Raw genomic sequence first — 27,412 nt, 5'->3', positions numbered from 1 at the left:
GCAGCACAGGAGGTTTGAATGTTGCCTGTATAGTCCTCACAAGTGTCGTCATGAGTCAGATGTTCAAAGAAGAAAACAGGGGAAAGCAGGAAAGAAAAGAAGAAAATCAGCTTAACCTTGCCCAGCCAGCATCAGCTGTGTTCCTGTCTCTGTTACAACTTTCTTTGTGAAATTGCCCTAGGCTAAGGTTACCAAGTTTAGGTGCCTGGTAATGGTTACTGTGCAAAACTGAACTGTTGTTTCCTGATACACAGATTACCTGACAGCCTTATCCATGCTCCTCATGAGTTGGCCTGTCCAGATGGGGCGGGGGGCAGGGTAATGTTTTAAGTCAAAACCAATAGTAATGATATCACAGTGCTAGAGAGAGATATTCAAATGGCACAGGAATGAGCATGGAATACAATAGATGAAGAAATACACAGATATTTGGGGAAGATGAATTTGTTTTTAAGGCATTATAGACTGGTGCTTAGGATACTTTAACTTTCATTCCAGCCTTAACAGGGACTTCTTGTAAGATCTTTTGGAAATTATGTCTCTGTTCTCAGTCTGTAAATATGAACAATGTTTTTTTTTCCCATTCATTCCCTGACTTTTCAGTTTATAGAGCAGAGTTGCTAAAGCAAGGACTCCTACACTCTGTGTTTGTACTGACCTCCGACCACGGCATGCATTCTCTCTTGACGCAGTCACATGTCTGTGATACTACACAAAGTTGTGCATAGGGAGAGGAAAATGTTAAAATGGCACAGAGGATGTGCATGTCACCAGTTAAGAATTTACAGAATTTAATATGGGATGATTAGGATAAACCTAATGAAAACATTGCCTGTTATAGACTAAGATTTTTGTAATTTCTGTAGACCTCTGTACTATAAGAGTCTTCTGTAAAAAAATCTGTTTGTTTAATCTCTGTTAAACTCTAATAGGACTTTTTACATAAGCTGGTGTTTAGTATTCATTTGGGATGAGTGCATGACCCATGAGTAGTGAACTCACAAGTGAGTTATGCAGGTAATCCCAAATGAGTGCCGATAAAACTTTTATAACACATAACATCATTATGGAATTCATTTATGCCACATATTTTACAGGGGAAAAAGCTATTTTGATCATATATATTAGAGAGTTTATAATTTTTTTACTGGTGCTGTTTTTCACATCCCTCTGCCTCTAAAGCTGAGCCAAGTGAATACCAGCAATCCTAGACGGAAGGGAAAATTAGAACAAATACATGTTTGAAATGTCTCTGCAAATAAAACAAAGGCCAGATTCTAATCTCCTTACTCATACCAAACATCACCATACCCCCTGAATACCTCCATAGATTTCTTTGGGACCATTTATCAAGCGATGTGCTATTTGACATGTGTGGCAATACCCAGAATTGGCTCAGTCTAAACTATCTTTTTCCATTTAAGCCCTCCAAAGCTTGCTATCTTCAGTGGTTAGAAACACATATTTACACTTTTTATCGCATCAAAAAGAATTCTCACACTGCTTAGAAGGTTTTTTCCAGCCTCTTTTTAGAAGAATTGGATGATATGAAGCAGAATCATTTTTCTAAAGCTGAGATGGAGAAAAGCCCTCCTAAAGGGGTGGCTGGCAGACTAAGCACACTGCTTCCCACACCATTTGACAGGCCACATTTGGGCAGCAAAGGCTGAAGAATTTGGGCCTTCCACTCCCACCTGCTGGGATCAGCAGCTTTGCAAAGGCCACCTCATACAACTGATACAACACATGTAAACCTGTTGGATTGATGTAACACCCATCACTTCAGCATATTGGCTACCATGTCCCATATCCAGTTCCCCTCCTCTGGGGAGTAGTTGTTTCCCCTCAGACTTGAATTCTCTATGTTCCTTAGTGTAAACACAGAGCATTGTAAGAGAGTTTTTCTGCCTCTCTTTGTTGTTTGCCTTTGCTGTGTTAATTTTACTGCCAAGATCAAAGATCCTGAACCAGTAGGCATAAGTCAACAGAAGAACTTGACTTGACTTTATTGAGAGCAGGATCAGTCCATAAACATCCTGGGTTTGTTCTTTGTCTCACATAAAATAACTGCTCCAATAAAATGCATCACTGTCTGATGATGGCTGATCAAGCACTGCTGCTTAAAGCTCCACATGTAATCTAGCTATCTTCACATTAACCTCCTGGTTTCATTTCCTTGCTTATGTTGAATAGGAAACCATTACTGAACTTCAGTGTTACGTTCATAGAAGCTATTTGATTAACTGACTATTTTTTGAACTGTTGTGACCTGAGGCTGAAATGTAGCTCAGACAAAAGTGACAGAAGCCTAGGGATGGGTTGGGAGTATAGAAGCCTGCCAGTACACTGTCCATGGGGCAGTCCACATTCATGTTCATGTTTATCCTTGTAGAGCTTTCTAAAAGTAAAGACAGATGTCCAGCTTATCTCATGTAGTCAGTATCAATAATAAGCACGGATGCTGCTCGCTGTGAGTTGAGCCTGCTCCTGCTGTCACTTTGTCTTTATGTATCCACAGGGAGAAAACCGGGAAGGCAGGCAAAAAAAAAAAAAAAAGTATTGCCAGAAATCCCCGTAGGCTATCTGAGAAGGAGCGGATGTGTAAAGCATTTCTTTCTGCACAAACATTTAGAAATCAAGCTCTCATAAGTCAGGGATCCACCAAATGTGGTGTGAAGAGGCAGATGAAGCCTGCCTTCTGGCATGGCAGCATTTGCTGATTCATTTGGAATGCAGAAGGACCCTTTTTATTTTTATTTTAAAATTTGAACCATATCTTAATACAAGTCAGGTGAAAAATAAACTGAAAAACAGCAAGGCTGAGATTACAGATGTGCCAGCTTCATATTGTTCAGTTTAGCTCAGATCATAGTCAAGCCCATCAAGTTCACATCATTTAGTGTGCAGCCACTGAGGTAATTTTCAAACAAAAGAAAAGCAGTCAGAATGCTGATATGCTTGTACTTTGCCAGCTGGCCTCATTCAGCTGTGCAGAGCACACTGGCTTCAGCTATGTAAGGAACTTAAATCAGTAAGGAATACAGGTTTTTAAAAGGATATGCTGTTCCAAACAGCCCATTCATTCTCCAGCTCTCTGACTTTAGATCAGTCATAAAAAGGAAATACCTCTCCTAATATGCAGTTTCATATTCTGAAATTTAGAATGGAAGAGCTATGCTAATGACAGTACAATTAATTTAGGTGGAGGAATTTGGTCAATGGAGGACATTCATATTTTACCAAGTACTTAGAGAAAGCTGGAACTTCCTAGAAAGCCTACAAGTAGAATTACTGGCATCCATTCCTCCTCCGTACAGGTGATGTTACCGTGCTGGTTCCCTGCACACAGGTATAGATTTATGTAGATTTATTTGGTATAGTACAGTGAATTGCCACTATGATATATATTTTAGAATTACTTCCTAGCACAGCCTAATGGCTGTAATCAAATAAAACATAAAAGTAGGTTTAAATAGATTGCTGTATAAATCAGATAAAGCTTTATGTTACCTGGCATTTTTAATGGCAGCTTTTCCTGCAAATAGTATAGAAGTTTGTCATGTAATATTTTCATTATTTCAGTGAGAGTAAAGCAACAAAAAAGAAGAAAATAAATAAACAAGTCTATCAGGCTTAGCCACCATTAAACATCATTAACTACAATTTTGCCTGACAAGTTCTCTCATCCAGTGATAGGTGAAATGGTAGAAAAGTAGACTGAACAATTGCACAAAACCAAATTAAATATGCCCTTGTATTCTAAGTGTGCACAGTTCAGTCAGTTAAAATAGAGCAATTTATTATGCTTTAGCAGCTTGAGCTTAATCTCATTTTAAATAGATATCTCTTTTTTTTTTTTTTTACTTCTTGCTGAGATTTAACTGGTTTGAAAAGACACATGATATAGAGAGTCTCTGCTCTCTCTCTAGTTTTCTTTGAAATAAGTTTAATAGAGTACTGCTGATGAAAATATCTCACAGGAAATGTAGATGAGCCTTTACACAATAGTCAGTATATTTGTTTTGTTTGAAATGAGTGGATAAAGGCTTAATGGACAAGACAAGTACAGAGAGTGGGGAGAAAGGAGCTGGGTATAGCAGGCAGAGTGGAGTGGTCTGCAGCATCCTCCTGGGGATCTGGGTATCTCCCTGGCAGTGGTGCCTGCCCAGGGCATTCCATTTGCAGTAGCTACTCAAGGTTAATAACTCTCAGCATTTTGGACCAGCCTATTAAATTTCTTACTGATCAGTTTTTAGTATCAAACTGCTACTGTGAACCACAGTAAACCACTTTGCCATATTGGCCACCTGTTGTGAAAATAGGTTAGTATATTTATCAAAATCTCCATACATAATATAGGTAAAGCTCTCACCTGCCTGCATTCAAAGCATGCTCTGCTGTTCCTCAAGGCAGGGAGTATGTGACCTTTACTGACTGGAATCTTTTGACTGTAGACATTTTGTTTGATATTATGCTGTAGTTTTCCACTTATTCATTAGATCCCTCAGCTTTTGTGGGTTTTCCCAGGTAATTACACTAGCTGTGATAAATATTTTCTTGAAATCTTGCTTGAAGAAATTTATCTAAGTCTCTTTGTGTGTGGGAGGAAACAATGATCTAACTTGGTGTTTGTGGTGTTGATTGATCCAAGCAGCTATGCCAGATACACATAGAGTTGTGTGTTTGTATCAGATCCCTCCAGGATGGGAGAGGGCCGTGTTTGCAGGGAACAGGGTGTGTATTCAACCCCAAAGTGATACCAAATTCTTTGTGTAAAGGGTACTCTGGCTGGCAGGGGCTGCCCTAACATTGGGATGATGGATCCTTTCACCATCAGGTTGCCAGTTCAAATTCAAGGCAGATTTGTAGGGAACAAAAGTCATCACACCCTCAGAGCTATTCAATATCTCTGTGAAATGGAGTTTTCCTTTGCAGTCTAATGGACGTATCCAAATCCAGGAGCTGTAATGCTAATTGGCACTCTTGATTGTGATGGCATAGAGGCCAAGGGCTGAATGAGAGGCAGAATTTACTCTGCTTGTCCAGAGCTGGGTTAAAGACCAGTAGGGTGTTTGTATTACTGCTGCACATTATATGAATGTTTTCTGGGTTGAAAAGGGACTGCAAACTTCAAAAGCATTCATTGAGTCTTAAGGCTTCCAAAAAACCCTAAGCTAACTCTTTCTAGAGAAAAAAAATTGTTAGCAGTGTTTGTTGAGCTGAAGTTTTGAGGTGTCTTGAATAAAAATGGAGGGAGAAAAATGATTTAATTAAAAGTCAGAGAATACCAGGAAAATAAGTAGAGAGTCTGTGTGTACTGTTCCTTCTCATGAATGACTGTTTAAACAGAACCAGATTTTCTGGTCTTTAAAATGTATTTCCTAGAAGAAATCTGCTGTTTCCTTAAAGAAAACAAAAACAAAAACCACCACCACCACCAACAAAAAAACCAACAAAAACAAAAAACCAGCACCCCCAGCTGACTGCCTGCAGCAGCTCCATGACCATGAGTATGTATTGTGATCAGAGACCATATATTGCTAAAACTCCTTGATGGAATGAGTTTTAATTTGGTTTACAGAAAGCTTTAGGGGATATGGCTCTCTACAAATTAGACCACAGGAGCTATAAAATGAAGGATGTCCTCTCTAATTAGAAACAGTGGAGCAGTCTGGTGTTCTTCCTAGTTGTAGCCTCATGGGTACTCTCTCAGAAGTGAACTCTGGGCAATAGATGCCTCTCTAGTAACTGTCTTTATCTGTCTTTTTACTGGAGTTTATCTGTTATCTTATTTTCTGTCTCCATTTCTGCACATGCCTTTCCCTATAATTGTAGTAATTTCTTCACACAGATTTGAACAGCTGCTGCAAAACAAAAATTCACATGTTTCTCAGTGATTAGTCACCACTACCAAAGTAACTTATTTATTTTAAGTACCAGGAAATGATTCTCAGGTGAATGGAGAAGTCAGTTTAGTGGGTTCCTTTTACAGCAACTCTACCAACTCTGTCTTCTAATGCCTCTTCTGATGAAGTTAAATGAGAGTTAAAGAAAGGCATATGGACAGACTGAAATAAAGTATGCTTCATGGTAATCAAATTCAATTTTCTAGACACATTTTTTAGCAAGAGAGAATTCATCAAACTGGGAACTAAGATTTTGGACAAGAAGATAATGTTACTTAACTGGCTAGGAAAAAAATGGTGCCTGGAAATCTAATAGTGGGATGTCTACAGCTTGCCATTTATGCCAAATAATAAAACCAGATTTAAGCTTAAATGCAAAAGGGCATTAGGCATAAATGCACAACAGTTAAAAATCAGCTAAAAATGTATTTCCACAACACATATGGAAGGAAAGCTGAGCATGGAGCTCAGCTGGGAAGTATTCAGAGGCTGTGTTAAGGCATCTATATTTATTTATTAAAAAAGCTTTTCTAATCGTCAGTAAGGGAGGACATCCAGGCTCTTAATTCATCAACATCTTTTCACCTGGACTTACAGGGAGTAAGACCAACAACTGGTCCAATGAAAGCTTTAATTTACTTGTGGCATATTGTTTCCACTAGGAATTCTTGTAGATCATTCTGAGAAAAATTACTAGGTGAATAAAAGAGGGGAAAAAAGTCAAGTATTACTCTGGAATGTAAGTAAAAAAATGGAAATTCAGAATTAGTCAAAATATTTATTTTGCTGCACAGCATGGGGTATTACTGACAGGAAAGGGCTGTATTTTTAAGTGTGATTGCTGCTTAGATTTTGCCAGAATATGTAACTGAGCATGTCTCAAGACCGTCTTATTTTAATGTAGTATTTCATCCTCCGGCTTTGTGGGGGAACTTTGTGCCAAGAGAACTCACTGGAGACTGAGTGACAGATCAGGCTGTTGTCCACATTCTCTTTCTACTAAATCACAGTTTTCTTTAGATGGAAGGTGGCTATTGTGAAGCTGTCAAACTGAGGAAAGTTAAATGGGCTGAAGTGAGGGCTCCTGCTAACAATAGCAGCTATCTCTGTCAAATGAAAGCTCAGCAGACAGTTACAAGGCAATTCGGCACTGATGGGTGGTCGATTAAAAACAACAAAAGGCAAGATGAATGAAAGGGGAAAATCCCTATTACTTTGTGGTAGGAACTAGGGGAAAACCGAAAATAAAATAAAAAGCCCACCTCACCCAACCCCATAGCAATTGGAACAGACTTGTAGTTAGCATGACCTTCGTCATTTCAGATATGGCACAGTACAACTGACAAGATTATTTTCTCTTCAAGCAGTGCTGAGGTATTTTCATTGGCAAAAATCTGGAAAAGTAAAATAAATGCAGAGTTCAAAGCAGCTGAGAAAGTCTTTAATCTGATAACAGCTGGAACATAGTGCCACCAGGAAAAATAGCTAGGTTTTGTGCTAAAAAATTATTACTTGATCATTTTTTTACAGTGTCATTTCTGAGAATTTGAAGGTTACCCTATAGACAACCAGAAGAGGATTAGAGAGAAATTATCTTTGAGCTTAAGGGAGCACCAATTTAAATTGGATTTGAGATATAACTTTTGCATTGCCTGAGGAGATGAAAGGTGGTGTTGTGCCCTGATAGTTACCCAACTGCCTAACCATATGCATCAGCCGGATTAGTCTGTAGATCAGCAGCCTGTGCACCAAGTGCAAGGTGTATTGTGCAATTTCCTCTTTGTGGGACTCATCCTTTTTCAACTGAAGTAACATCAAAACTCAGCAAACGTGGGGAGGGCTTTTCAGCTTGCAAGTTAGGCATAAGGTGAATGTACATACTTGTTCCTCACAAGATAATTGTCACTAAGATTTAGACTTGCTATGGTAGCTGTGGAGAATAAGATGAGAAAGTACAAAAGAATAGTCTTCCTATTCTGATAGAAAATCAAGTTTTTAAATTTGATGGGGGGCAAGCACCTAGACTCACTTAGAAGCTATGAAATTCCCATTTATTTTCTCACAATTTAAATGTTAGGATAAAAAGGCCAGGAAAAACAAATTGGTTCTTACACAGCCTACAGTTAGGACTCCAGTTCCTGCCAACAGTGGAGCCAGGGTTCAAAGAAACTCTGAAAAAAAGATTGTAATGAAGAATATGGGGAGACATATGTGCTTCATGAGCATAATGAACCAGTTTTTCATTCCAGCTGTATTAGGAAAAATAGTTCAGTACAAACAAATTGTTCCATTGAACAACCTCCTCTGTCAAGATGTAGAACTAGATGTACCACAGACCAAATCCAGTCTGACAATTTTGGTATATTATTATTCTATTATTTGTCTTTTTAAAGTCATGATGTCATTAGACTTTATCAATTAAATTGTTTAGTCTGCATCATCCCTACATTTTGCCCTTTGAAGAAAACACTGAGTATCCATTTATCAATTTCATGTACTAATTTTCTTGTTTATTTGTCTGATAAAAACATTGATGTACTTAAGTCATGGACAAAGAAACCAAGTGTCAGACATGATATAAATGGTCAAAAAGAAAGACAAAAAAATGGTAGTCTGGTATTTTATTTTTTAGAATGTTTTTAGCACTGAGGACCATATTTTGAGGGATTTTTCAATGGTAACATGTATTTCATCTCATAAGTAATTTGATGTGAAAATAATATTAACCTGCCTCTCAGAGAATCAACCATAATGCTACTCAAAGGCTTTGTGGTAAAGGAAGGCCAAGTTCTCAAGATGAATTTGGGAGATAGATATTAAAGCAGAGAGGACAGAGGACAGTTGGCACAAACTGAAACAGAGAAAGTTCCATCTGAATAGGAGGAAAAGCTTTTTTAATGTGTGATTGAACACTGAAACAGACTGCCCAGAGAGGCTGAGGAGTCTCCCTCACTGGAGATATTCAAAACCTATTTGGATGTGATCCTGTGCAACCTGCTCAGGCTGACCCTGCTGAAGCAGGGGGGTTGAACTAGATGATCTCCAGAGGTACTTTCCCACTCCAACCATTCTGTGGTTCTGTAATTGGACATAAATAGTGTCTGTGGGTATCCCTAATGTAGCCATTTAAACCAAGCATTAATGTTCCTTCCTTAGTTCTTCACAGCTTCTTTCTTCCAACACTGTAGAAGGCTCTGCAAGCACAAAGTAGCAGAGAACTCAGAAATAACCTGGGCTTCCTAGGGACTATAAAGATTGGAGGATATGTGTACACAGGGTGTGTGTTGTTGTGGGGAAATGCTGGCTTCTCCAAAGTCACACCATTTGCAGTGATGCTGAAAACAATATCCTCAGTTTTCAGCATGAAGAACGGTTTAACCATGTGGCACGATTTGTAGGGTAAGCAAACTTTCAGTAAGAGCTAACTATCAGAAAACTCATGTATCATGCACAGAAGGCACTGTTAAATTATTTTAGTGCCATAATTCAAAACACTGAGGAAAATTCTCCTGTATTATAGCCAGAGCGAGATTAGATCTGTAGCCAAGTACATCAATGTAAATGTTCAGCTGTCTGGGGAAATACAAGTTTTACACTGTTACTTAGGGGAAAACATGCACAGACATGGTGGAGCCCCTTATGAAACAATACTCATTTTGTTAAACAATAGGATCAAATTTTCAATCAGGTTATCTAGCATATTGCATTCTTCAAGCTTGCCAAGCAAAGAGAACTATCAGTATGAAGATGGATATATTTTTACAGAATTAATGATGTATGAAATCTGGAAGTGGAAACATACATTTTCATTTTATCCTCTAATTTTTCTTTTTACATTATAAGTGAAAGGAAATGCTTGGAAGTATTTGCAGTTATTCATATCTGTTTATCTTAGAGTGATTATCAGAGCAAACAGTGTCAGGCATTGTGTTTGGATCTGAGCCTGAAAAATAGTGCATGCAGGAGCAAGGATTATTTGCATGAGTCAGTGTTTTCAGCACTGTGCTTGGTACTTGATTTCTCTCATGCATATGCAGTGACTTATAAATCATCCAGATTCAGAAATTATTTAAGTGTTTTTTTCATTTATCCTATCTATTTATACTAGTTTTAGTCTTGCTTGGTTTTTACGTTATATTTACATTAGTTTCAGTACTGCTTGGATTCATCTGTTTATACATCAGATCATTCTGATCAACAGAATGTTCATTTAGGGATAGAAGTGAACAGTCATACTGAAGATTGATTAGTCTTTGCAAAGTCTGTATCAGATCTGTGGGATAGCTGTGGATTCTTGAGACAGGATTTTGCAGGTACAAAAGTCACAAATTAGGGCAGTGAAAATGAAGCTCACTTTCACCAAGATCACCTTATCTTTGCTTTCTGTGGACTTTTTTGCTGATGATCATCCTTGAACTACCCTGTGTACTAGGCATGGTCCAGCAGTATTTTTTGTAGAGGTGTAGGGCCTTTGCAGCCCCGAAAGTCCTGGTCGGTTCTCCCATGTAAACACAAGCCCCTGGTACTTGCTTATGTTCCCTGTGGCTAACCCCTGCTCTTTATTCATCATGCACTGTCAGCAGGCCAGTACAAAGGACTTGGATTCCTGCTTGGAATTCTGCTTTTGCACACCCCTGAAAATCTGTAAGTCAGGCACTAAGCTTACAGCATTCTTTAAAAATCTGATGTGGCAAATTTTGCTTTCTTCTAGAGGCACAAAGACTGTTTCAGAAGCTAAAGCTGCCATTCTCCATAACATGAAGCCATGTCACGACTGCACTGTGTTGCCTTTTCAATATCTTCAGCTGGAAGACCTCCTTCTACCAGTCTTCTAGTCTTTAGTCTTTTCTAGTTCTACCTTCTTCTAGTCTTTATTCAATATCTCGACTCTTCCTTTTGAACAAGTAGAAGACTCCTTTACAGTTTTTTAAGTTGTTCATTTACACAGAAATTAAGCCAGACCCGCTTACAGGCTCATATGCACTGTAGAACATTTGACAGATGAGCCAGTCCTATGTTATTTCATTCCTTGTTGAACAAATTTCTTTAAATATATTTTCTGGTATGATTTTTTAAAGTCACCTTTGCAAGTTCTGGTAGAATTATCAGTCATGGTTTAACTGTGTGCTAAGTTCCTATAGCCTTTGTGTGTAAATATACCAACTGGAGGCTTGTTTTCCAGAGGAAATAGCGGTACTCTGGCTAGGAGACAGTTTTAATCAAATGTGGTTGGAGTAAGCAGGTGTTTTTCATGTGGAATGTATTGGAAATGAGTATGTATCACAGAAATGGCTCTTGGTCTATATATTGCTCTTGATAAATAGCAGAACCCAAAATTATATGAGCTGTTGCAGTTTATCAAAGGGAAAATAGTAAAAGCTTTGTGCACACTGTCAGAATTGAACACATTAAAAAAGGTGGGTACTTGTTTTTATTCTTCACAAACGCTAAGAATGCACATTTTATACTGGCACTTTTAGAAACTATTAGTCACTCCCTGTGTTTCTCCTGGACCCATACGTTTCTTTGTTCTTATCTTTCTTTCCTCTCTTCTTTCTGCCTCTTTTTGTTTCAATGATACATCATATTCTGAACTTGCCAGAGATGTATGTTGTACTGAAGAGTTACTGGACAGTGAGGGAGACACAAGGTGAAGGAGATCTTATTTTTCTAAGGCAGAAGACAAACCCAGTGGTATGAGCATTGTTAAAGCAAAAATATCAACTCACCAGCTTGAAACAAAAGGATACTGCTTTCTGTGATTTTTCTGCATCTTCCTACTACATGTTAAAATATTTTGACCCAATTCTGATCCCATTCTGTTGGAAGCATTGTTTGCAAGCAGAATTGAAGCTCAATAGAGAGGTAACATTATTGGATATACCAGAGTATTGTTTGTACTACACATACAGATTCCCATAAAATTTTGCAGCAGGTTTCTCTCTCCTCCCAGAGTTCTTGTCTCAGCTTTAATGAAACACAAAATGCCTGTCAACAGAGCAGTAGTAATAATGCACTTTGGTAGCAACTTAATATCTTAGTTGCCTTGAAGAGCTTTTTATACATAGACATTAATGGATGGCTGGATAAAGAATTTCTTCTACTGAAAGAATTAATTTTTCTTAATCCTTTTGAAATTAAGAGATGATACAGAAAGATGAGTAATGAAGTGCACTCTCTAATTGTGAGGTACCTAATAGAAAACCACAGGGGTTACTTCTCTCTCACCAGCTGTAATTACACTAATTACTGATATGGTGCCAGGGACACTAAGGCAGGCTGCATGTGACAACACATGATGGAGTGTGTCCTAGCAAGCCATCATTCTTCATCACTGGCCAGGAGAAGGCTGACCACATCAGCAGGATAATGAGTGCCTTTCCCATGGCAGGGAAGAAGCACCTCTATTGCTCACAGGTTGTTTTGCAATGAAGACACAAAACTTGACTTCAGCCCTTTCTAAGGGGAGATGATTTCAGGCCATAGACTGAGGAGTTAATCTATACCTTAAGCAAATTAGCCATATTCAGGCCTGCTAAAATGAAACTGCTTTAATGAGCAGAAGTTACTTCTGTGAGTAACAGTTTGCAAGACTGGCTTCATCATTGACAAAAATGTAATGAAAGAAAAGGGCAGATGAGGAAAGGGAAAATTAATAAATTATATTTAAGTATGTATAAAATTGCTGGACAAATGGTCCTGACTATTAAGGTAAATGGTGCTTGCAAATTCCATTTAATCTTCTGAGATTTTCTTTTACCATAACTCTTAGAGTATCTCAGAGGAAATCATATAAGGATGACTTGCACATTTCAGCAAAAGAATGAATATAAGGTTTCAAGATTTACTGATGGGATGTTTTAAAACAAAATATCTTCTTTTTTCCTTTGGAATTACTCTACCGTTTATTTTCATTTCCTCAGTTTTTTGTTCACTGTATTACGAACTTCTCTGGGGAAATCTATTGTTAGATGTTCTCACACACATTTTTCCGCCTTGATAAATGATAAAATTGTGCTCCAGTGTGTGCAACACATTCTTGAAATACATCTAAATTCCATTATACAGTTTGTCATTTGCATGATACCTTTTGAGTTACCACTCTTGGAGAAGCCTTATATACTACACAGAAGTGCACTAGGAAAATGAAAAACAAGTTGGATATGAAGTCCATGGGGTAAACCAGCAGAGTTGTGTTGAACTGATGGCCTTATTTCCATGCAAGTTCAGGGGTAGAAAAGGTTGCATCTCAGTGCTAGTGACTATTTGCATGGACCATATTCCCCCTGCAGGAATATTGCTGCAAACAGGAGTGGCAAGGGCTTCATAACTCAGGCTGCAGTGTACTAATTTTTTCATCCCAAAGACATTTATTAGATTCTTTCCTGTTCTGGATTAAGTCCTAAGTTTCACAAGTTTGGAACTCACGTAACAGTCTAAGCTCTCTCTTTAATATCGAATGGAATAACTAGTAGCACAGAAATTTTAGAAATGTGTTCCCATTTTACCTGGCAAGCAAAGAATGTCATGTCTGTATGTCTGGTTAATACCACTGTCTATCCTCCTTCCTGCAGAAGCAACACTTGTGTTTGCTGTGGTGTGACTCAGATGGAATATGCATTTTGTGCAGATGTTGTTTGAAATGAGTGAGTTGTTTTCTGAGCAGCTCAGGATTAGGGAATTTCCCAGTATTCCCTTGCTTTCTGCTTGCAACACCCTCTTCCCTTTCCTCCATCCTTTTCATTCCCACAAGGCTTTTTTCACATTGGAGTGAGTCCCAGTGCAGTGGTGAACTGATCCCAGAGCAAATTAGACATGCAGAACTTTATCCAATCCATGCTGCATTTTAAATACCTCTTCCATAAGGAGGCTGTATCACCAAACATGGTACTATAAACACAGGACTCCAGCAGTCCACAACCAGAGCAGAAGTCTACCAGCAATTAAATCAGGACTTTATTCATTTGTTAAAAGCATTTAAATACATTATACATTAAACAAAACAAAAACCAAAAAACAACGAACAAACAAAAACCAAAAAAGAAAAGGATGCAGTGAAAATCCTCCTTTAAGAAGTTTAGAGTCTTCTGTAAAAGTAACTGAAATGTGGTAGTGCTTTTTCAGCATTATCTGATTTTTCAGGGAGTGTAGTAATCAAATCCTTACCTCCTTGTTGACAGGATCCCAAATCAACAGGTCTGGTGTGTACAAAACATCCACTGAATTCAAAAGTCAGGATGGACTCAAAGTCCCATTTCAGTGTTCGTGTTCTTACTATTTCTAGTGTGACTTTCACAGAACCCATCCTAATAAAGCTCTTGTTCAGCCATTTGCCTAGATAAATTTGTAATGTAGGAACAGTCTGTTTTGGGAGCAAATTCATCCCTGGAGGAAGTGAGTATTGTAGTCAGTCAATGAGATTGCCCCTACTTACACCACAGATAAATGTATTGCTTTGTCCCAACATTTCTGCTTTGCAATATTTCACATTCCAAATTATAAACCTCTGAAAATTGTAGATTATAATAAATGTGTTGACACAACTTCAACTGTTACAGGGAATGGCATTGCTCTAATAATAAAATAAAAAAACCTACTTAATCCTATTCTTTCCCTAAAGTGGTGTTTTGCATTAGCTATGGATGAAAAGACAAACAAGTACATGTATATTCAATAATAATGTCAGCTGGGTCAGAGAAGAATAGGAAATAAAATGAATTCATAACACCCCTGGAGGCAGCTTTCTGATACAGGCAGTTTTCTCTTTGATTTGCCCTCATTGGCAGTATTCATTGTAATTTTAACATAGCCTCCAAATTGGCCTTTATTAATAGCTGTCCTGATCTTAATAACAAATAAACTCTGTAATCTCCAGTCTGGGTGCTTCTGAGGTGAACAACTGTATAGAGCAGAATAGATTATATGGGTATTTAGAGGGACCTCTCACTCAAGAGAGCCTAATTTCACATTCAGACATCCAGACAGTGTTTTGGAGAGCTGTAGATACAGAGCTCTTCTATCTCAGGGCTTTGAAGCTAAAATACCTTTCTAGGTATGACAGTGAGATAGTCACCTTGAATTAAGGTTGCTGGCAATCTTTTAAAAGTCCTTTTTGGGCTTTGAGTGCAATGAGATGGTACTTGCTTATAAATTAAAGTTAATAGAAACATTAAACAGTACAAGCTACTGTGATCCTTGTCTTCAGAATATTAAACACATTTTAAAATTTTAAAATCTAGTCTTCTGTGTTCTGTAGAATATAACATTTTCTAACCAATATTCTCTGGGAGCAGGTTATTTGAAATGCTCAGCATTTTACATTTGCATGTACTGTGTATATTTAATTTATTCCTTACTTTTCTGGCTACCATGTATTTTTGGTTGATACCATAATCAATTTCTCTTTAATTATCCCATCTGCCAGAAGAGTGTGATACATTTTAGAAGCTGGTTGGTTTAGTTGTTTAAGCTTTGAGTTTTGAAACTGAATGGAATGACATAGTCTTCATTTAGCAGAATGGTAAAAGAAGAATTATATACTCCAAGTGATAAGCTTGGAACTGCTAAAGAAATGCCAAAATCCAATTTTTTTCCTCTCTCTAGTTTTCTAAACATCTATTAGTCTCTTGAAGGAAACTCATAAATCCTGCAAATTTAGTTTCTCTGAAACAACTCTAACAGTTGTCCTTCCTACTAATCATGTTTTATATCAATTTTATATTTTTCAATATTAATAAACATGTCCTTACTGTACTTGTTAGAAAGCATCTGCAGTATAGGCTGTGTGAGGACAGTTATTAATCAGCCATTTCAGATGGCTGTAGGGTTAGTTTAATAAGTGTATCCATTTATCTTTTTTATGTTTTCTTCTTTGTTCTTTCCATTTATCCAATATGGAATTTCTTTTGTCCTTTTTGGTTTATTTATACAAATAACAAAAAAACCCACAAGAAAACCCCACAAAAAAACCCCCAAAACAACACCCCCCCCAAAAAAAACCACAAAAAAAACCAAATCGCCCAATAGCTGAAAGAAAGAAAACAGACCACCCTTTGGATTTCATTCTTGAAATTATGAAAAGATCTTTGCATTATATCCATCCACTTAAATCTGCATTAAAAAATAACAATAGAATGCATTATCTAGCAGTGATTCTTTAAAGCAGTGGACAATTTACACATTAAAGTGAAATGTAGGTTTAAAAAGTAGGAGTGTAGGATTGAATTAGAGTTAAGAGTCAGAATGATATAGTCCTGTATGAAAATGGTCTCGGTTTCCTGGGGGTATTGTCCTTCTGGTGTAATGAGACTTGCAGATAACAATCAGGGACTGTGGATAGATCAAGGTGCAGCGATACATTGAGAATGGCACAGCAAGTAATGGCTCTAGGGAAACAAATGAATGTGTCTGCTAGATAAAGAGCATTAGAAGTTTCTGTTCATCGCCAAAGTCCAGGCCTCTAAATATTAATAATTCCTGAAAAATTGAATATTGGGTTTCAATGGCAAGATTTTGGTACCTGGGAGGCTGCCGGGGTGGCTTCTTTGAGAAGCTGCTGGAAGCTTTCCCCATTTCCAGCAGAGCCAATGCCAGCCTCCAGGATGGACCTGCCACCAGTCAAGGCTGAGCCCAGCAGTGACAGTGGCAGTGCCTGTGCCATAACAGTTTTTAGAAAGGGAAAAAACTGCTGTGCAACAGCAGCTGGAAGAGAGGAGCTGGAGTATGTGAGAGAAACAGCCATGCAGACACTCAGGTCATTGCAGGAGGAGGGGCAGGAGATGCTCCAGGTGCCAGAGCAGAGGTTCCCCTGCAGCCCCTGGTGCTGCCCTTGGAGAGGCAGGTGTGCCCCTGCAGCACCTGGGGGTCCATGGGGAGCAGGGATCCAGCTGCAGCCCAGGGAGGAGCCCACACCAGAGCAGGGAGATGCCCAAAGGAGGCTGTGACCCCATAGGAAGACTGTGCTGGTAGGACCTGTGTCCCTGTAGAGAGAGGAGTCCACACTGGAGCAGGTTTGTTGCCAGGACTTGTGACTCCTTGGGGGACTCACACTGGAGCAGCCTGTGCCTGGAGGATGTACCCACAGAAGGGGCCCACTCTGGAATGGTTCCTAAAGAACTGCAACCTGTGGGAAGGATTCAAGTTGAAGAAGTTCATGAGGGGCTGGCTCCTGTGGGAGGGACCCCACGCTGGAAAAGGGGAAGCATGGGAGGAGTCCTTCCCCTGAGGAGGAACCTGCAGAGACAATGTGCAATGAACTGACCATAACCCCCGCTCCCCATCCGCTTGCACCACTCTGAGGGGGGAGACAGAGAGAATTGTCAGTGAAGTCCAGCCCAAGAGGAAGAGAAGGGTGGGGGAGAAGGTGTTTTATCATTTGGTTTTATTTCTCATTGTTCTACTCTGATTTCATTGGCAATACTTGTAATTGATTTCCTCAAACTGAGTCTGTTTTGCCCATGACAGTAACTGCTGAGTGATCTCTCCCTGTCCTTTTTTCCACCCACAAGCCTTCTGTTACATTTTCTCTTTCCTGTCCAGATGAAGAGAGATAGGGCAGCTTTAGTGGGCACCTGGCATCCACACAAGGTCAACCCTCCACAAATACTAACTTTCAGAAGATTTTTTTTTTTTTTTTTTTAATCCATGCTGCAGTTGTACTTTTATGGGTTCACATATTACAGGGAGGTATCAGCCATTTATCAGGATGCTAATGTCTGGTAGTTATGTGTCCAGATACTTTGTAGCCACAAGATCCAGATACTTTTGCCCGACCAGAGGTCACTGAAAGACAAATGACTCACAAACCTGTTTAAAGATCTCCTTCATTTTTTAAGGGCAACATCAGGACTTCAAGTGTTCAAAAATTTCCACATTGGGATTATTGTCCCCTCTTAAAATTCCATGTGTCAGGAGGCTTCCATGATTTACTGGTAGTCTTCAAACAAAAAAAAACCTTCCTAACAGAACATCCATTGATTGCTAGTTATTTAAAGGCTAACAATAAAAAATCATAGACTTCAGTCCCCATCAAGGCAGAAAGGAAACAATAATTGCAATTTGCAAGCCTCCTGCCGTGGGTAAAGGAGTTTGGGCTGGCAGAAAGGAAGATCCGCAATTTTAGTGGCTGCTGCAGCAGGTCACAAAGAGATGTACTGATTCATTCGTACGTCATCCTGTGACAAGACAATTTGTCAAGGTGAAAAGATGGGTGTGAGGTAGAAGTGTGCCCAGATGATTATCAGCTCAGATAAAAGCATGGATATATGGGAAGCTATACAGGAGTTTACTTGGTGGCTGCTCGTCCCTCTAGGTAGACAGATCCCTAAGTAAGAGACCTTTTCTGTCTCTAGCAGCAAATAACATGGTTTCTTACCCCATGTATTTTCTTGTATCTATGTCTTGGATTAAAAGAAGTCATATGAGTGTTAATACAGTAATTTACAATTCAACTCTTCCTTTTACCAAAGGAAAGGAAGGAGGCATAGGGACAACCACATCTTTTAGGAGCTTCCTTCCCCTTTAACCAAGGGCAAGGCTCAGGCCTGTGAGATTTCCCTGTATTAATAAACAAATAAATAAATATGGGGGTATTAACTGGCAGGTTCCCAGCTTGGAAAATATTTGCTCTGCCTTTGGACACTAACAACTGTGAGGTCTCATCAAACCTCAAACAAGCACCTTCTCTTTTTGCTGTTAGCCACTTTGCATTCTTATTTCGATAGGGTGGGGATTGGTACCAGAAAGGAAATTGGTGGTGCCCCAGACTGAGAATGAAACCTGGATGACTTTTTCTCAGTTTTTATCAGTTTCAGAGCTGAATTTCTCTTCTGATTTAGAAACACATGTAGGTGTATATGGACTAATCCCTGTGAGACAATGTGGAAATAAGAGAGGACATGAAAGAGCAGCTGACTGCCAAACTTCATGATGGAAAAGTCTGAAAGTAATTTGTTCCTCCCTAGAATCACCAAGCACTAATACATGCATACATACATAGATTATTCATTGGTTTACTTACCTCAGGTCTAATTTTGCTGTTGTTGAATTGAAAGACAGTTTTTCCTTTGACTTTGCTGAGGTGTAGATTTGGCCCATTGTGCATAAAGTTAATTCATTAAATGTAATTCTGTATTGTTTCTCTTTTTTTTCCAGAATGCTTGAGGATGATCTAAAACTCAGCAGTGATGAAGATGACAATGAACAGGTAAATACATCTAATAATATGTGCTTAGATAATTTAAACTGACAAAGTTATTTCATTGGTTGGCTCTGTTTGTGTGTTGACTTACTATATTTGCATGAAAAGAATTTTGGTGTGCTGCAGAATCCATTAGCTTAAACCTTCCTCTCATTAGAGGAAACACTCCCAAACAGGAATGTATTTCAATTTTGCTGGTTAACTTTGTGAAATGGATTAAACTAAACCAAAATATGACTTACTAACCTTTGAATTAGAGACCACATGGAGCATCACCCAGGAACAGCTCCTGTCCTAAATCTCTGTCCTCCATTGTACCAAGCTAACTGTGGAACAGCCTCCCCTTGCCTTGCACCCATTTTCTGAATTGATGAGCTATTTGTAAGTGTGTGTAAAAGGACCACATCAGAGCACCAACACAACTATGGAGTTTGTTTGCACTTTACAATCCATTTATACAAGCCCATGTGAGAAAATTTAGTCTGTAAGTGTTTGTTCCAGTCAGAGAGTAAAGGGTTGGAAGTTGACAGTAATCCAGTGACTCCCATTTGTAAAAGGGAAAGCCCTCAGCATGTAACTATAAATCAATACTGAAAGTTTCTGCACATACTTGGGATGTTAATGAAGAATCATTTTCAGAAAACTGGCTCATGTCATTCTCTATCCTTCCCACTTTATAAATATTTATGGATAGTGCTGTGAAAGAAAGCTGGTGAAATTCATTTTCTCAACATTTTTACCAGAAAAAAAAATGAAAGTTTGTGTTGATTCATCTTTCGTTTTACTTTATATATGCAACAGGCTCAAATGTTTAAACGTCTGCAATAGAGAGGAAGGTAATGCTATAATTCAGCTTAAGATCATCTGTCCAGTCTGAGAAATGTTAATCATAGGCCAATCATTCTTTCTTATTTTTAAACTGCCTAAATATTCTCCTTCAGCCTACCTCATCCATCCCCCAGGGTCATTCCAGGAAAGAGTTAACTTCTGGTGAAAGTTGACCCCTTAGTCATACAAGTCAGTATTTTTTAGCACTGGCAAGACTTGCACTGTCTCCTGAAGCCAAAGGGTCAAAATCCTATACTTGTGGAATGTTATGCAAGCATGGTTACTTATGACACCATCAGATTTGCAAATTTGCCCAAATGGTCCTGTAAAATGACATTGTGATCCTGAGATGCCTAAAATACAGAAATGGAAATACATTGTCAGGTAGCAGTTACTGTTGTTTTCCTATAGTAATAGTTTTCTAGTGACTTAAGTAGAATTTAAAGAGTTCCAAATTCACAGTTTATACTGCTAGGATGAAATCCCTTATCACTGGTGAATCAAGAGGCAAATGCCTGGGCCAGGTTTGCTGACATCAAATGAAAAGCCCTCACTGACTTGAGCAGATGTCATCATCTCTGATGTCAGTCCCAAGCAGTGCCAAGTGTCAAGCTCAAGGCCAGGGGCTGCAGCCTAGGCCCTTCTGCGGTGGGGATGTGTCTGCAGGAAGCCTCAGACTGCTCCAGAGCTCCATGTGTCTTCCTAGTAATAAGTTCACACCATAGGCTGCAGACCAACAAGAGAGCACCATAGGGACCATTCATATAGTAAATTTTGTACTACTTAGAAATTTTTTATTATTTTTTTTTCAAACAATCATTTAAGTTGGAAAGTATCTTCTAAGATAATCATGTCTTAACTGGGCAATACCAAGCTCACCACTGACCGCCCAATTTGCTGTCATCTAGTGGGTGACTGTAGTCACTGTAGTGACTGTAGTGGGTTTAGCGCTGGCTAAAATCTCCAGTGCACCTACCAGAATTATTTACTCGTTTCCTGCTTTAAGATATGAATTAGGAGGAGGGCAAAGCAGGCTCAAAACTTAAAAGGTATAAAGAAAACTTTATTAACAGAACTAAAAGAATAATAACGATCAGAATAAAACCGTCAGAACACTTCTCCGCCCCTCTCCACAACTTCTTTTCTTTGCCAACTGACTATATAGAGACAAAACCTGGGATTTTCAATCAGTTACCACCTCTACAACAGTCTTTCATCAGCTCTTGTAGGGAGAGGAGTTTCTATCGCCATGCCATGGAGACTTCTCCACAAGAAACAGTTCTCTCATGGCTTCAATGTCACAGCGAATCAGCTGCCCAGGAAAGGAAAATCTGTTTGCAGTGTGAAAGTCCCTCCCATGTCTGGCAGCTTTCCCACAGCTGCTTTCATGGGCCATGTCAACTTATGGGGTACTATTTTAAGGATGAGCTGTTCTGGCATAAAAACCCCCAAAAGTTCTCTTCTTTTATCTCTGGGAACAGAAGCTCTTCTTCTGTCTCTGGAGCAGAGTTTCTCATCTCTCTCTGGTCAAGTTTCTCATTAGATTACAGCTTTTCAGCATCCACACGCTCCAGCACGAGTGCCCTTTTCTCATGGGCTGCGGGTAAATGCTGCATCCCACCATGTGCTTCATGAATTACAGGGGAAAACCGAAGTCTGATATATCAAACATATATCTTCACCATAGCCTTACACAGTGAATTTCAGCCGAAGACCAAGGCATCTCCTCAATCCCCTCCTAACTAGAATTTGACTCCTTCTGACCTCTTTGTCCCATGTTGTTTTCCTTACGTGTCTTCACCCTTTCCTTTTCCTGATTCGGGAGAGAATTGGTGTTCGTAGGTTCGTTTGTTCTCGAGCTGTATCAACTGAAGCAGTTTTTACGGAGTTCTGCGGCGCTGAGAAGTTGATCTCAATCCGGGCTGTGCATCAAGGAGATCGCTTGCCGTGCCTCTCGCTGCCGCTCACGGGGTCTCTGCCGACACCGTGTGAGCCGTGCCGACCGCCGGCTTCACTCAGCACTTTTCTTCATGCGGAGCGCCGAAAACAAGCAAAGCTGCTGCTGCTGCTGCCGTTTTTGTCCTTCTGTCCGCACCATGGCTGGCTAAAAGCGGCTAAACAAACAAAGTTCATTGCGAGCCACGCTGAAGCAGCCACGGCCGCACGCTGCTGTTCTGGTTGATTTTTCAGCCCTGCAGTCCCGGCCCCGGCCGCTCCTGGCCTCGGGGCCGCTCCCAGCGCCGATACAGCCCCCGGCTGGCATGGCCCGGCAGTGCTGCAGGAAAAAGGACCGGCGGGCTCTGCCGAGAAGGGGCCCGGCCCCGCAGCGAAGGGGCCCCAGCCGCCCGTCAGGACGGGGCCCGGTGGGCTCCCCGGTGAGGGGCTCGGCAGCCCGCTCACCACCCCTCAGGGAGCAGAAAATCTCGGTCGGGCCGCGTGGGGCCGGCCCAGCCCGGCCGTGCAGGCCACACGGGGCGGGTCCCACCAGCACCCCGTCACCTCTTCAAAAGCCAGAAGCCAAGACAACCATTTCCCGGCCTTGCCTCTCTTTAAAATGTGAATCTCACAGAGGCGGACCTAGCTTCTAACAGTTTAATAGGTTGTCAGTTCTCAGAGCTAGCCAGCTATTGGTTTCTGCTAGGATCAGAGGAAGCTCTTAGCAGCCCCTCTCAGGAAAATCATTTCCGTGGGTGGCTTCTTCCTTTCTCACCAAATGTCAATTAATGCAAAACCAGCACATACCTATATCCTTAGGGATTCCAAATAAACTAACTGGACACAAGTACACTGAGAACATTTCTTAAATGCCCTGCACTTCAAAGCAACCTTCAGCTTTCCTGTGTACCCCACATAGGTTTGGTTACATCTCTTGTATTTGTATTACAAATAGGGCATAGACAAAATTATACAGCTCACAGCTTTTTATGTTTCCTGAGTGAATGACTGTGTCTGCCTTTATATTTTTAGCAGGCTAAGACTTTGCAATACCAAGCAGCAGGATTCTGCTGCATCTCTCACTCACTCTTAACCTCAGCAGCCTCTGCCACATCTCTTTATGGAGAGGGGATTGGAAATTGGAAGAAAGGTTGATCTGGCCAACTGGTCAGACATATAAACAACAAGAAAGTAACTTCAACTTTTTCAACATAAATATTTTGCAGTCAAATGACCATAGTTATTCAGGTGCTCATTCTATCAGGGAGAGAAAAGATTAAAACTCCCAGCTCAAAACCATTCTAGTAGTTTATGCAGCATTTCTATATGGAAATGGAATCATTGTCTTTACAGTCCTTATGATTTTTTTTGCTATAAGCCTGCAGCCAATGTAAAGCATGAACTGGCATTTATTCATTTTTATTCAAAAAAAACACACAACACAGTGTGTAATAATCAAGTTTGTTTATTTCTACTTTAATTTTAAGGAAATAAAAATTCTTTGGGAACAGTGGTCAGCAGGGAGCCCTAGGATTTGTCCTTTGAGAATTGCTGTAAACCCTTTAATTTTTACAGGACAGTAGTGACACTGTAAATAAATATACTTAAATGTACTTGGATATCAACTTTTAGTGAAAGTCTCTAGTATGTGGGGAGAGTTTGATCTATCAGCCCATATTGTGAGACTAGCAGTAGTCTATTTGTCAAGGTGGAAGACTGTTAGAAATTTGGCTGAAATGCTCTTCTGTTTTCTTCCCTCTCCTATGAACAAGCACCCTAATTTATGAACTGCTCAGGGGTCTGTGGGCCTCATACTATTGCAGGTATTACAGATGTCCTTCTTTTTCTCCCCACTGCTGAGGAGGAGGACACAATAGCTCCAGTCAGTCAAGTAACTGAGAAGTTGAGCTTCATTTCTGGATAGAATAGGAACTACCAGGTTGAAGTCAATGGAAGGTATTTATTCTATAGATAGCATCAGCAAGGCTGTTACTGATTGTGCTGCCTAATTTTGGCATTTCCTTTTCAAACAGAATTCTGAATAACTGGAAATTTCTCCTAAAAGTTATAAACATGATTTGGAGAACCCTCTTTAATGTATTGTATTATATTTATTTTAGTTAAGGCACGCATGATGATGGCCTAGCAACATATGACCAAGAAAATTATGAAGACTGTACACTTTAATTTCACCCCAGAGGGCTTAAGAGGCTTCAGCAAGTGAGAGCTGACTGCAAATTCAATCTCCTAGTGCGAAACTGCTGCAAATTACATGGTTTTGTGAGTTCTCTTCCTTTCAGCCTTCTGGCAGCTGTGGGCTTGATGCAGAAATTGTTGAGTGAATTTCTTTGGCCTGCGACCTGCAGAAGAAGTGAGATGTTCATTGCAAGTGCCTTCAGATTTCTGATCTGTAAAGCTTTGGACCATGTTGGTCATTGCAGCAGAGTGTGAGGCAAGTTACAATGACCACTCCAGCTGCAAACTCCTGTTACCACCATCTGACCCTTGAGGGGCTGCATTTACCCACCTGCATCTTACACATGTAAACACAACCACAGCACCTCCAATGCAGACACTGTGGAGCTGCCCATGCTTTGTCCCATAGAAAAAATGCTGATTCTTATGTCTCATTGTGGGTGATTTAGGATTAAAGACACACAGAAAACGATGGGCTAGATCTGGAATCAATTTTCATTTACAGCTGAGAAGCAGTTATTGATGCTGCACTCACAGTTCAATAAAAGATCTAAAGATACAGACCTTTTGTTTCTCTTTCAATATAAGCAGCATAATCAGTGTCAAATGTTTTTACAAAGAAAATTGTATTGACAGTTTTATTAAAATTGCTATCTTTAAAGTTTTAAGTTATCCACAAATTGACCTACTTGAACAGTTTTTAAAATGTACACTGACCAGCCCAATAGATTTTTATGTCACATATTTTTAATATCAGGTACACATCTGTTTAATGTATTATTTAAGAGGTACTGTTACATGTAAGCATTGTCTGGGTTGTGGTGTTGTTACTGAGAGGAACATTGGCACATACATCAGTATTGCATTCAGTATGGCACAGGATGTTCAGAGTGGCTACAAGAGGTACAGTCAAGGCAGATGACAGATGTGCTATTAGTAAAACCAGGAGATGACAAGGCATTTCAGAGATGCTAATGTTAACACTCTTCTCGGAGGAAGGACACGGTTTTTTAGATGGCTTTATTACTCTGTTTAAAAAGTACATCAGAAATTTGGAAGAGTAGTGAAGATTTTTAATTAGTAGCTCAGTTCAGCTGAAAGAGCTTAGATAAAACACAGGTTAGTATTTTTGTTCTCTAAAACACCTCTGTGTAATTCAAATAAGCTTTGGGCTCAGAGACATCTAAATGAGTTTTGCCTGCATACAGTATTTTAAGTAGCTGTGGTGTACCCAATTTTCTTTAACCAGCTCCTCTTTGTTCTTCTACCTAAGGAATAGTCTTGTTAACCTTTTAAATGTGTACTTAATTTAAAGCACATTGCTAGTGTTCTGTGTGTTTTTGAACCAAAGAAACTTTGATACTAGTTACAGGCCAGCTCCATGTTCAGTATTTTGTGTATATAGTGGTTTTGGCAGAGCAAATCAATAAGATGTTTTTCTTTGCTACTTGATTTTTTTTCTTCTCCCCTTAGTGACTGTCGCTTTTCTGAAAATCCACAATACATACATGTAATCCATGGCCCTGCTCTATTGTTTGTATTTTACATAAACATAATTCTTTTTTGCTAGGTTAGTATTAGGTAATTAAATTCAAAATTTCGGGCTTTTTAGCTGAGTCTTAAAAGGTAATCAGCCATAGGCTTAGCTTTGAATTCTTGTAATACATGCTGAGCTTTCAGTGCCTTTATTCAAGTTAAATTTTTTAGAATTTATGAAGTTCTAAGGCGTAATATGTCTTCATTGTATCACATAAACACTTTTTAAAGTGCAACAGTGATCACTTTCCTTGTAACAATAGATATCCTTACCTGTTTTATTTTTTCCCATTTTTCAGCTGGATCATGAACAAGCTGTTTACCTCCCCAAGGTTTCTCTATATTCCCATTTACTTTGTTATCAGCAGAAAGGCTGAAGAACAGCTCTTCAGTAATGGCATCAATACTGCACACACAGTGAGAGAGGTCATCTTGTCAAAGCTATAGAAAAATCAGATGGATTAGGATGAAACTAGGTGCAAAATAACTTTGATAGAGTCTTTTAATGTAAACGGTTTATCTATCATTGTGTTCCATTGAAATCCCAGAGTGGTGCAGCATCAGTTGTAGCCACATCAGTGTGTGTTTGATAAAGAGGACACATTCCAGTGTATAAGGTTTGCAGTCATGCTTTATAATTGTAAGGAAATGTTTTCATCAAGCCATTAATGAAAACAGAAGCTATTAGGATAATACAGTCATTCTCCAACCTTGTCAGTCTCTAACCATGAAAAATCTTTTCATGGATATATGTCCCTTCTTGCTACCTCAGTCCATTTTAATTGTATTCAAATTATTTTATTGTGCACAACCCTGGCTGAAACAACAGTATATCAACTGTGTAAGTTAATACTCCAGCTTCAGTTAGGTAAATCTTTAACACTAAGAGATTTGATGACTGACATATCTAAGGTTATAATTCACATGGTAGTGATGTAGGTTTATGTAATTTGTTTATCAGCAGAAGTTTTCAGTAGCCACCCTGAGATCTGGGCTGAGCTTTCTGCAAAAGGTGTGGCACACCACTAAAACATACAGTGTTATCAAAAGCTTTCAACTTGTTCAAATTCACATGATTCATACGTATTTTTTTTCACACGTTGTTATTGTGGAGGTCATCCATCAGTGAGGAAGGGGATTAATACAACCATCAGGAAAAATGATTGCTGTAGAGCACGCAGGAGTACAGATCAACAAGAAGGACTTTGCCCCTACAACTTGTATCTGTGCTCTCGCCTGGGGTCTGGGGCAGCATCTGCCCAGACCAGCACAGGAACTGGAGGAACTGCATCCCTCCCACTGCTTCGCCTTTTCCAAGTGTTTCCATGGCTTGACGCTGGCAACTCAGTGTCAAAAACCCTCCACCACAGTAAAGGAAACTATAGAGGAAAAGAAATGCTGGCAGGCAGCCCTAATGAAGAGGGAATGAAATGCCTTAGCTGAAAAGTTTTACATGATACATCTTCAAGAAGCCTTCTCTCTTTCTGTCAAGTAAGCAAGCACTCCATAATCCCCCAGCATTCTAACAGGGGCTGTTCTTGGATTCACTTCTGCCACCAGCCTGAAGCTACCAAGCTCTGTCAGCCCCCTGTAAGACATCATTCATGTGAGAGGGAAACTTTAGAACCCCTGATGCCTCTGTCACTACTTAAATAGAGGTCGTTTCTCCGTACACCTGTAAGAACCTGATGCTGGAGATCTGCCAGTCTTTTTGGTTTGGGAGAGAAGATGGAGATGAGGCTTCCAGTCCACAGGATGGGCCATGTACTCTGTGCGTGCATGGTTGTACACACAATTTTTTGTAAAGGAGTCT

At 39.6% G+C, this 27,412-nt stretch overlaps 1 protein-coding gene across 5 annotated transcripts in view; it reads left to right on the top strand.

Moving 5' to 3' along the window:
• The window catches only part of AFF2 (ALF transcription elongation factor 2), a 339,956-nt gene that overhangs the window by 224,142 nt on the left and 88,402 nt on the right, over window positions 1-27,412 (top strand). For all 5 annotated transcript variants that reach the window (XM_088062758.1, XM_088062757.1, XM_088062759.1 and 2 more), the window contains exon 8: window positions 19,059-19,110. In XM_088062758.1, coding sequence (XP_087918884.1) covers window positions 19,059-19,110 — 52 coding nt within the window. The remainder of the gene's footprint in view (window positions 1-19,058; window positions 19,111-27,412) is intronic.

This window comes from Pseudopodoces humilis, chromosome 15 (genome assembly GCF_049639895.1).
Source record: "Pseudopodoces humilis isolate 2021_Gansu_Grassland_sample_001 chromosome 15, ASM4963989v1, whole genome shotgun sequence".
Lineage (NCBI taxonomy): Eukaryota > Metazoa > Chordata > Aves > Passeriformes > Paridae > Pseudopodoces > Pseudopodoces humilis.
The sequence above is the reverse complement of the archived record's forward strand: the minus strand, read 5'-3'. Positions and strand labels throughout refer to the sequence as shown.